The 12,434-nt window shown below is 32.4% G+C and overlaps 1 protein-coding gene across 1 annotated transcript; it reads left to right on the top strand.

The window, feature by feature from the left end:
• The first annotated feature begins 2,220 nt into the window (after positions 1-2,220).
• LOC114384974 (E3 ubiquitin-protein ligase COP1) lies at positions 2,221-9,909 on the top strand. The gene is made up of 13 exons (XM_028344849.1): positions 2,221-2,658; positions 3,203-3,280; positions 3,802-3,957; positions 4,139-4,495; positions 5,014-5,171; positions 5,536-5,601; positions 6,808-6,886; positions 7,567-7,722; positions 7,865-7,963; positions 8,236-8,340; positions 8,774-8,953; positions 9,335-9,445; positions 9,524-9,909. Exons 1-13 carry the CDS (start codon positions 2,347-2,349, stop codon positions 9,692-9,694), a joined length of 2,028 nt encoding a protein of 675 aa, XP_028200650.1. The 5' UTR covers positions 2,221-2,346; the 3' UTR covers positions 9,695-9,909.
• Positions 9,910-12,434: the final 2,525 nt, after the last annotated feature.

Genomic DNA, 12,434 nt, shown 5'->3' with positions numbered 1-12,434 from the left:
ATTGAAGTTAAAACATTGGTGCTAGAATGAGGGTTTAGATCATTTTTGTCCCTTAGCCTCAATTAGGGGGAGACTTGTTTTGATACATTACAAAGTCTCATAGCCCTTAGAAGACAAGATCAATGATAGTTTATAAACAACTTTATCTCTTAACTCATCAAGTTGTCTTTTTAAGATAAAATTACAAGGAAGTCACAAAGCATCAAAATGGAGATGGTGTGACCCTAAGGATATATCGATGTTTTTTTTTTTTTTTTTCCATCTCATTGTTTATTTTCTTATTAGATACTTTGTTTTTTTTTTTTAATTTCTTCTTACATGCGCCCATTGTTTTATTTCTTGTGACCTCGTTCTTTATTGTACAGCCAAGGTAACACACCCATCATAAAAATGAGGAAAAATTGTGTAAATCCTTGCTATTTACTAATTTTAATTGTTGTGTGTATATTTTCTCACAAATATTATATTTTTTAGATATGTGATATAAAAATTACAAACAATAATTCATACAGCATAATTTTTTTGTATTTATCATTATCTATTCATTACTTATTACATTTCGATTTTTTTTCTCTCTCTCTCATCTTTATATGTTTTGTTGTATAATTTGTTTTATGTGAATTATTATTATTATTATTTGGTTGGTTTAATAATTTATTTTATTTATTTAATAGGCATTGACATCTCTAAACATTTAGAAAATAATTGATCTTATTTGTTTGTTGATTAATTTTTTTTGCCTTATATGTTTTTTTTTATTCAATTTTGACTTACGATTTATCTATTTTCCACCATCACAGTGATAAGTGATCCATTATGAATAAGAAATTACAGTCATTATATTAATCAATCTATCTTAATAGGTTATACCATGTATCTTATATACTTGATTATCTCCCCCTCAACTCCCTTCTCATCAACTAGCGCACAAGTAAGGAACCTCACTGAGCATCACTCACATCTAAAAGGAGAACAAAAAATAAAAATCTTTATATTGATAGGGTAAAATTTTTTCTTTAAACTTAATTACAATATATTAATAAAATACATTTTTCCATACTATTGTTTATTTATATAATTAAAAAGTTATATATTTTTAAAATTATAGCTAAGGCAAGTTTGAAGTTTTAATTATTTGATAATTTAAGTATCTTTATATAATCAATATATTAAAATTAAATTCATTTTCTTTTATAACCTAAAATACACACAACAATGTGTCGTTTTCTACAAATCAAAGATGGTTTGCCTGACTTTTGGATTAGCATTATTAATAACTCAAACCAACCCACAAAATATCATCATATACCTGTCCAAAATTAATGAAAGATATTTTAGAAAAGACGAGTTTGATATTTCCTTGTTATTATGCCTTTATGCATTAATGCTAGCCATTTTTATAACGTCAACTTTTCAAATTGATTATAAGTATTAATATATTTTATTTAAATATTTACTATATTTTTAACGTAATAAATTTTTTTTTAACAAAAATCAATCCTAATATTTAAAAGGTAAAATACAGAATAATAAAAAACGAACTTTATTGTTTCATGGATTGAAAAATTGTTCTCGAAAGTATGAACTAGAAAATGTAGTATTTCTATGTTTTTTTTTTTTGAAGTTTTTTAAAAATATTTTTCGGATATTGTTTATTCTAAGAAAGTAGCTATAACATGATTTGTTTCATTTTTATTTCTATGTATAATTTTTGGCCAAAATTCTTATTATCTTATAAATGCAAAATATTCCTTAATTTTATTAATACTTATATTTTCTTAACAACTTTTTTCCATCTGAAAAATTCAAATTCAAGGATTTATTTAGAAAATACAAGTCGGCTAAACAAATAAATGTTTAATATGTGACCTAACGTGTGAATCAATCAATGTAAATTGATTTAACTTAATCAATAATTTTACAACAATTATACAAATTATATTAAATATTTAATAGAAGAACTTTAACCCTGCTAATAATTGTGTTAAAGTTTGAACAACGATACCTCTTATTTAGAAGTATAGCTTTAACCCATAAATTATAGGTGTGGTTTGTAACAAAAATAAATAAATAAAATGTTAATATAGAGGTTGGTGTTGTGTGACGTGGCTTATAGCATGATGCTGCAAGCGTATCCGTCACGTGGAGTTCTCTGGCCCTCACATCACTTCAGTCGTGGGGCCCACTCTCGTTCTCCCTACCTCAAATCTCAAAGAAGAAGAGCCACCATACCCACACGCTCTGCCCCTTCTCTCTCTCTCACTCCAAAATCCCAAAACCGAATTCACATTCACAACCACACCTCCGCAATAAAAAAAAAAGGTAACCTCCCTCAGTCCCTCGCTCATGGAAGAGCTCTCCGCGGGGCCTCTCGTCCCCGCCGTAGTCAAACCGGAAGCGTCCAAAGGCGCCGCCGTCGCCGCCGACACCTCCGCCGCGGCCTCCGGCGGCACGTTCCCGGCCTCCACGTCGGAGCCGGACAAGGACTTCCTCTGCCCGATTTGCATGCAGATCATCAAGGACGCGTTCCTCACCGCGTGCGGCCACAGCTTCTGCTACATGTGCATCATCACGCACCTCCGCAACAAGAGCGATTGCCCTTGCTGCGGCCACTACCTCACCAACACCAACCTCTTCCCTAACTTCTTGCTCGACAAGGTTCGCCTTCCTTCGCTCTCATCATCATCTCCATTTATTTTACTATTCCGCAATGCTCCTTTTGCAGTAAAACTTGAATTCAGTTCTTGCTTCTGATTTTTTCGTAAACGCTGCGTTTAAGAGAACAATCGTTTAGTTTTTGTGGAATGTATGTAGCGAATGAATGCTGTTTCGAGTCTCTAGATCTTTGTTTTCGCACTGTATTTAGTAATTGCTCCTTCTTGCAATGTTGCTGACTTAAACGTCATAGTTTTTAGTGTGTGTGGTTTGCTCTAATAGTTCCTATGCGATTCCGCAATGCTCGTTTTGCAGTAAAACATGAATTCAGTTTTCACTTGCGAGTTTTGTTTAGTTTTTGTGGAATGTGTGTGGCGTATGAATGCTGTTTCGCGTCTCTAGATCTTTCTTTTGACACTCCTAATTGCTAATTGCTCCCTGCAATGCTGCTGACTTAAATTTCATAGTTTTTAGTGTGAGATTCGAGCATGATTTTTATCTTCGAAATGCAGCTTATTGTTATACGGTTTCTGTACCACATTTGTAGCTACTGAAGAAGACTTCTGCGCGTCAAATATCAAAAACCGCTTCACCTGTGGAACATTTCCGGCAGGCATTGCAAAAGGTTAGTTGTGCTCTCGCTTTCTCTTGATTAAAATTTGTCTATTGGTAACCATGTTAATTGCGCAATAGTAAGAGGTCTTTGTTGCATCTTACTTTTTATGTTCTGTTAAATTATGAATATAAGTCTAGAGGAAAGTTTATAAATTTCTTTTTTGGACTATCTAATAAAATAGTAGCATATGGAAGAGGATTAAAGGGTAACTTGAGCTGGTTTTAACATTCGTTATGTTATACAATTCTTGCATATGTATTGTATATGCCACTAGATCAAGGAACAAAGTATCGGTTTTAACTCTTGTCATTTTATTGTCTAATAGTATATTTTATGTAAGGGTTTTAATCAAGTTGTGGATTCAGTTGTATATTGGTTTTAGTGGAATTCATATTACTTTAGTATATTGAAGATCACTCCATTGTCACATATTTCTGTTTCACGCGAAACTGTGGATCTGTGTTTACCGTTGATGCTTTATTTAGTCTATGATTCCTTTTTCTGTTTTTAATGTTTGATTTTTGGTACAGGGTTGTGATGTGTCAATTAAGGAGCTAGACACCCTTTTGTCACTTCTTGCCGAGAAGAAAAGAAAAATGGAACAAGAAGAAGCTGAGAGAAATATGCAAATATTGTTAGACTTCTTGCATTGCTTACGCAAGCAAAAAGTTGATGAGTTGAAGGAGGTGTGCTTGCTGCAATCTCTCTCCCTCTACTCTAAAGTCTAAACTATTGCAAAGTAGCTAATGTTTCCCATTTTTTTTCTTTCCTGTGCTTGCGGTAGTTGGTCATTATTTACTACTGATTTCCATGTTACATCTATTTTTACTTATTGCAACAATTGGTGTTTCGTACTTTCATTTGTAGGTACAAACTGATCTCCAGTTTATAAAAGAGGACATTAATGCTGTGGAGAAACATAGAATGGATTTGTATCGTGCACGGGACAGGTACTCTGTAAAATTACGGATGCTTGATGACTCTGGTGGAAGAAAATCATGGCATTCATCAATGGACAAGAACAACAGTGGCCTTATATCTAGTCCTCTAAATCTACGAGGAGGGTTGTCATCAGGGAGCCATACTAAGAAAAATGATGGAAAGTCCCAAATTAGCTCTCACGGGCATGGAGTTCAGAGAAGGGATGCCATCACTGGATCCGATTCACAATATATAAATCAATCGGGTCTTTCTCTAGTTAGAAAGAAGAGGGTGCATACACAGGTTTTCTTGGTTTACATTTCCATGTTTGAAATTTTATATTTCTATTTTATTTCTAAGTGAATTGTTTTTGGAAATTTTAATGTCTTTTTGGAAAAGCTTTGCAGGCTTAGTTTCTGCCACTATAACTAAAGTTAACTAATTAAGACACAAATATCATAATAAAATTTCTTGTGACCCAAAGTTACTATTGAATCCCTATTAGAATGAATATCTTTTCAATCATAGAAACTACTAATTAACCATGAAACAAAAAATGCCTTAAAAAAATTAGCTGAGTAGCAGATGCCATATTGCTTATGAAAAACAAGACTTGTATCAAAACTAGATTCTGTTTTTTATTTTTCTTTGTTTTTATGTTTTATTTACTATTGTCTTGTAACTTAAGTCTGAATTTTGTAAACAAATTTTGGCATATGCCATATGCTGGCTTTTATTTTTTCTGTCACTGAGTTTGCATCTATAAACATGGTTTATTTTGTCCTCTCCGACTCCTGTTTGATTCCCTTCCTTTGCTCCAGTTCAATGACCTACAAGAATGTTACCTACAAAAGCGACGACATGCAGCTGATAGGCCCCATAGTCAACAAGTAAGAGATATAAATCTCATAAGTCGAGAAGGTTATACTGCTGGTCTTGAAGATTTTCAGTCAGTCTTGACAACTTTCACACGCTATAGGTATAGTTGTCAGTCTTTTTCTGTCATTTCAAATATCCATTCAAATATTTTTAGGACATGGGGGTATTTTCCCGGAAGAATGAACGGATGTCAAATTAGTTAGGAACTGTTAGACTGTATGAGGAGGTTCAATTAGATGAATAGGGGAAAATAAGGTCGAAAGGAGGCATTTAGGGAATTGTATTTTATATTAACTGAGCAAGCTCTCCTTGCTCTGTTCAATTTTAGTCCATAAGTAATCATTCTTTTCTTTTATCCCTTTCCATTGGGGTTCTTAACAGAGTTACAGGTAATAGTGTCAGTTATTTTTTTTTGAGTAAGCAATATACAGTTATCTCCAACCTTTTTGCTTCATTTGAAACAGCCGATTGAGAGTCATTGCAGAACTAAGACATGGGGATATATTTCATTCAGCAAATATAGTGTCAAGGTGAGTTTGTTGAAATTTCTCAGAACACTTGGTATTCATCTCTTGCATTTTGATGTTTTTTATCATGGCTTTTTTATAAAAAAAACTAATCAATGTTTTTGTTCCAACCTATTGTCAGTTACAATATGGTTGGCATAACTCACAGAGCCATGCTATGGGTGAATGATGGTATTTTTTTTATAATTTAGTATTTTAATCGGTAATCTGTGACTTCGCAATATTATAATAATGATGGTTGCTTTGATTCTAATCGTTGGGATGAAAGGTTTTTACTTTATTTTATTAAATATTGATACGGTTTGGATGCAAAGGGATTTTAACATATGTTTATACACAGGGTTCTGATTAACTTGAGTAGTTTATGTTTTTCATCATCATTGTCAGTTTGTCATTGTGCCCCCAGTAAAATCTAGTGTTGTTAAGATGCTTAATTAGCTGAATAGTTTCTCAATACACAAATCAAGGCTCTTTGTGCAAAATCCCTTGAAGATCAGTACACCAACATCCCTACTATGACTTGTCTGCCTGTCTAGATACGAGTTTTAATGGAACAGTTAAAACAATGGGTTTGCTATTTCCTGAATGAAATTATATTTATGTTCTTGGAGTGCAATATTCCAGATGTAGTTTGTGTCATGGGTATTTGTTCAAGTCTTTTGACGTAAAATTTAGTCTATAATGGCCTTGTTACCATATTAAAAAACTTCGTACCCCATTGCCCGGAGGCTCTTCGTTATGCGAAGGTATGGGGGAGGGATGTTGTACGCAGCCTTACCCTTGCATATGCAAAGAGACTGTTTCCGGATTCGAACCCATGACCAACAAGTCACCAAGGCACAACTTTACCGCTGTACCAGGGCTCGCCCTCGCCTTGTTACCATATTGATGTTTATAAAATTTTAGGTCTTGATCTGCTGGTACTGTGTCAGAACAGTTACATATGGATCATGTTGGTACTAAATTCCTGTTCATATATGTTCACATTTTATTCTAGAGATAGATTATGTGGAAATAATGTACTAATGACATGACGGACAAGTTTTTATTTAGTAAGTTGATATCCCTTTTCTTGATCCTATTGTTTTAATATGAAGAAGTTAGACAGAATAAGCTGTATCATTGAATTAAAGTTGTCATTCACATTTATATTTTAGTACTTAAATTTTCTGAATTCGTGGATTTAACCATGTATATTGCACTTTGCAGCATAGAGTTTGACTGCGATGATGATTTGTTTGCTACTGCTGGAGTTTCCCGGCGCATCAAAGTTTTTGACTTTTCTGCTGTATGATGGATGACCTTTTACTTCTACTTTTAATATCATTTTTTATTTCTTCTCTTTTGATTGTTAACATTTTTGTGAACTGTGCTTTTTATAGATTCTGTCAATGAATGTTTCATCTATTCCTTAGGCACTCATAGTTCACTTAGAATAAAATATATCACTCATATGAATTATGAACTATGAATACGAGAGTTACACTGGTGCTATTACTTTCATATCAACTCAACCAATTTATCTTCTTTAATTCAACTACAAAAACTGGTTCACAGGAAAACCTTTAGTCTCATTATTTGACAGAACATATTAGTAATCCTTCAGGGGGTATATGAACTATATGATAAAATAAAAGCATGTAATATTTGAAGTAGAAGCATGTAATATTATGTGATTTACTTCAATCTCCCTGGAAATTTGCAATTATTTGATTTACAGAATTTCTGGTTAAATTTGTTTTGTATTATAAGTGCACCTGTACAACTTAAATGAGAAATTTGCTGCACTATATAATATGATGCTTGAAGGATGGTGCATTTAAAGCTAGTCATAAGGCACATTTGCTGGAGGATTTGCTATTAAAATTAGTGTAAGGGTGTTCACCCTTTAAATGTTGCTTAAACTATTAGTAATACATTATGAAATATGAAAACAAAGTAACCATTCCCTATGTTAATACCTTCCAGGTTGTGAATGAACCTACAGATGCTCACTGTCCTGTTGTGGAGATGTCTACACGTTCAAAACTTAGTTGCTTGAGTTGGAATAAATATGCTAAGAATCAAATAGCTAGTAGTGATTATGAAGGAATTGTGACTGTTTGGGATGTAACCACTCGAAAGGTAAATGTTGAATTCAAATGGTTGGTTTGTTCTTGTATCAGCTCTTTGGGTATCTTAATTCATTAATATTTTTTTAATGTCATGTGCTTGCTTAAATTTTCTACAGATTATTTACTCATGGCTATCATTTTTCCTTTCGCAGAGTTTAATGGAATATGAAGAGCATGAAAAGCGTGCATGGAGTGTTGATTTTTCAAGAACAGATCCCTCTATGCTTGTATCTGGTAGCGATGACTGTAAGGTACTTGAAACATTTATTTGGAAGTTTTTGTGCAAGTTTCCCTAAAATGCTTCTGTAATTTCCAATACTTTTGAAATGAAAATCATGCTTTCTGAATTATTATGTATTAGATAAATTTAACCTTTTGTTGTAAAATCCTATTCATAGTTGTAGATTTTAAGAGTTTGCCACCTTTGGCATTTTGGTTAGTCAATTCAAATTTTCTTGGCATGGTATCTGTTGTATGATTGAAAGTTATTGATGTAAATGTAATGTCTCTTGTCTTTGAGCAGGTCAAAATTTGGTGTACAAATCAGGAAGCTAGTGTTCTAAATATAGACATGAAAGCAAACATATGCTGTGTCAAATATAATCCTGGATCTGGCAATTATATTGCAGTAAGTACCGTTCGTTCAGTCAAAACTTAGATTTGATCCTATCCATGTATTATCTTGTGTCGATCATTCAGCTTAGCTTCCAACTTGTGACATTGCTTGGCATTTCAAATCAATATACTTTAATTTACTTTATTATAATATTTCCTCAGGAAACAGTTCTTTTGTAATAGTTTGTGCCGATTGTACTTAGTAGTTAATATGAATGGTGATATTCACATGATTGGGTTTCCTGTCTGCCCATATATGTATTCTGGATGGTGTATTTCAGGATTTTGCTTTTAGAAAACATTAGATTAGTAGCTGCTTGTATATAAAATTTATCAACAATGATGCACTTGACCTTGCTCCTCTTCTGTAATATCGACTACCCATCTTCCTTATCTGTTTTAATTTTGATATATCTAATATGTACATTCTTTGCATACTTTTGCAGGTTGGATCAGCAGACCATCACATCCATTATTATGATTTGAGAAATATCAGCCGTCCAGTCCATGTTTTCAGTGGGCACAGGAAGGCTGTTTCATATGTGAAATTTCTGTCTAATGATGAACTTGCTTCTGCATCAACAGATAGTACACTGCGATTATGGGATGTGAAGGAAAACTTACCAGTGAGTAATATGAGCAAAATGATTTCTTGCTATTGATTGGTTAACTATAACCAATCTGCCTGCTAGAAGTCATGTGCTTACCAATAATTTTATACTGAAAATCTAAATATTGACAATTCTCTAATTTCTCATCGCACCAATATTATATTTATTTATGGCATGCTTGATGCTCCTGAGTACCACTTCCTTTTGAATTCAATTAGTTTGCAAAACTTTCAAAATGCACTACAAAATTGATTTTGAAGTTTGTCAAGTGGACCAAAGCTGTCCAAAACCTTTGTAAATATTTAAATTGATTATATTTTTTGTACTTTCTAAAATAAAATATATATTATGTAATATGAATATAATTTTTTCTCATTTTCATTCAAATGTGTACAGGTTCGTACTTTCAAAGGCCATGCAAATGAGAAAAACTTTGTTGGCCTTACAGTAAGCAGTGAATACATTGCGTGTGGCAGTGAAACAAATGAAGTCTTTGTGTACCACAAGGTTTGTGGTTTTCAATCATGTGTCGTTTTCTTGTGCATTTGCCTTTTATGGTACTGAGGATTCAACTGCCCTTTTCAGGAAATCTCGAGACCTTTGACTTGCCACAGATTTGGGTCCCCTGATATGGATGACGCTGAAGATGAGGCTGGATCGTACTTCATTAGTGCTGTATGCTGGAAGAGTGATCGCCCCACTATTCTAACTGCAAATAGTCAAGGCACCATCAAAGTGCTGGTGCTTGCAGCTTGAACACGAGAAAAAAGAATAGAATGTGGAATTGGTATTATCTTTTCCCATGCTATTATGATTGTATCATTTATTAATTGTACATAGTTTTCAAGTGTATATGGCAGGCTTTAGGGATCTTAATGAGATATTAGTTGAGTGCTTAAACCTTTATCAACAAACCTATTTAAGGGACTGAACTTTAATTTTTACCAATTGAGGACCTCAAATTTATTAAATTTTGTATTAATAAATGCTCAGGAGACAAAATAAAATATCAAATTTGGCATGTGATAATAATGATAATATCAGCAAAGCACCTAGTGTATATGATTTAACTTTTTAAATACATAACTATGATTGTTACTATTGTGTTAAAATTGAGGTCCTCAATTGATATTGAAATAAGTTAAGGTTCTTAACATAAATTTTGAAGTTAAAGTCTTCCTTAATTGGTTATAACATTATAGTTAAGGTCCTTCGAGTACAAACTTGTTGAGGTTACTCTTCATATTGTCATTTCCAAGGAAACACGTGTATTAATTTTTTATCATTGGTTGTTTCGGAAAGAAAAAAAAATGTTTTTGTTCTGCTCCTTGATTGCCATCTTTACTAAATTGAGAGAAATAAAAACCAGTCGTTCATACATCGATGCATATTTTCATTATCTGATCATGGTCTCATTAAATAATGATTTTGTCATATACTCGCCTGTGGGGCGATGGATATTTCGCATAAAAGTATTTTTTGGAATATGAAACTTTACAGAGGACAGTTATGGGCATACATTTATCTCTGTAGATTTGTTGCAGAGGGATCAGTTTTTTTACATTCGCTTGTTATCATATCTGCCTTAATCAGTAGCTGAGATCCTGGGAGACCATGTACATGATGATGACTGTAGTAAGGGTGACACATAAAACTCACTTTCTTGTTTTCTCTAGGAATTGTATTCTCAAAATTCCCCATTAGCTCCATTGCAAATTCTATACTGAATAACCGAGTCCATGTGTATATACTATATAGAGATTCACTTGTCAAACAATTTGGTTTGGCTGGATTAAAAATAAAAAAGGGTTCGAAATAATCAGTTAATATTTTAGTTTATTGCTTCATAGGTTTTCACTTGAGCCTGATTAACAACAAAATCATAAGACCTGTAATCCTAAAATTACTTTATATAAATTCTAAAAGGTTTTGGTCTACATGTAGCCGCATACTAATATTATAACGCGCATAAAGCACAATACAGATAGAACATTTGCAATTATAAAATCATCTGAGGATCTTTTTATTTTATTGTTAACAACTGGATGTTATTCAACTATATGCTAGACATCTGATATCTGCAAGGACTCAATCTTTCTGATTCAGCGAAAATAAGCTATTTCTTAATCTTATTAACATTTTTACTTGAAACTTGCATAAACAGTTGATACTTGTTGTTTAGTGCAACTAAATGCGAGAGTTTCTACATTTATTATTCTGCATAAAGTTAAAATTTTGGGCATATTATTCTTGAATACGTTTCTTATAAAATGAGTTTCTTTCTGGAGTAAAAGCATTTTTATCACTAATTTAAAAGATAATAATTGTAATTTATTAAAACATAAAAATAAATGTCATTACTTATTTATTTTAAAGTTTAAATATGAACTCACTATACGAAGCTTTTCCAATATTCCTCTCTTGTCAAAGATACTTTTACCAACTCAAAACAGTTATAATGCTCATATATTTTTCTTCAATATTATTTTTTTCCTCTACATATTTGTATCAAATTGCTTATTTTACATTTCTCTCTCTTTCTTCTTTCTATCTCTCGCGATTGTAATTCTTTTTATTACTTTATATATAAATATGATTTCTTCCAAAAAAAAATGGTGGAGCATATGATCGGAAAAGTTCAAACAAGTTTGATCACTAATTTTTTTATACAGTGATTACTTAAGCATTTTTTTAGGTAATTAAACATTAGTTTAACATATATTTAAAGTTAATAATGGGTATTATTCCAAAATCTTAATATTTAGCTACTGCTCTTTTTACTAAAAGAAAAAAAAAGCTAATACTTTTAAAAAAATTCTTTATCTTTTTTCGCGACACTTTTATTTATTTCTTTTTGCGCTGGAAAGACACTTTTTCCATTTTATTTCTTTTTTCGCCTGACCTTGGTACTAACAAGAATCGTATTTCTTGAAGTTCCAAGATGAAGGCTGGTAATCCATCCCTTCTAGGTTCTAGCGTACATTACATTCCGCATCAATGTTGAGGAAAACTAACGGGATCTGTGTCAAAGTTACTAAAAGAGACAAATATACGATGACATAAAGCATTCCTTATCTTCACTAACTCCAGCTTCAAAAGGATGAATACATTCATGGTAAAAAAAAAAAACATTACATATACATAGAAGATAAATAAACTATGAAGCTTATAAGGGAATGATAACATCGAATATCTAAAATTCTAGAAACTCTACTTATTATATTTTTATAAATAACTTACAAGAAATCTTGACTTGAGTATTAAATTTTTGGACTTGCAAGGTCAAGAAAACTTGAACATTATTCATAAAATTAAAAAAAATAAAACAAAAACATTAGAAGAATAAGCTCAGGAGAGATACCGCCATAACATCTACCACACTTTCCTTTCATTTTGAATTTTGTGGCCTTCACCTTGAGGGGTCATGACAAAGAGCACCAAGGTCATTTCCTGCAACAAACAGGACATGATGAAAACCCTAAGAATGGTTGAGCTG

The sequence above is a fragment of the Glycine soja genome, chromosome 14 (assembly GCF_004193775.1).
Source record: "Glycine soja cultivar W05 chromosome 14, ASM419377v2, whole genome shotgun sequence".
Taxonomy (NCBI): Eukaryota; Viridiplantae; Streptophyta; class Magnoliopsida; order Fabales; family Fabaceae; genus Glycine; species Glycine soja.
Note: the sequence above shows the minus strand (reverse complement) of the source record. Positions and strands in the feature narration are given on the sequence as shown.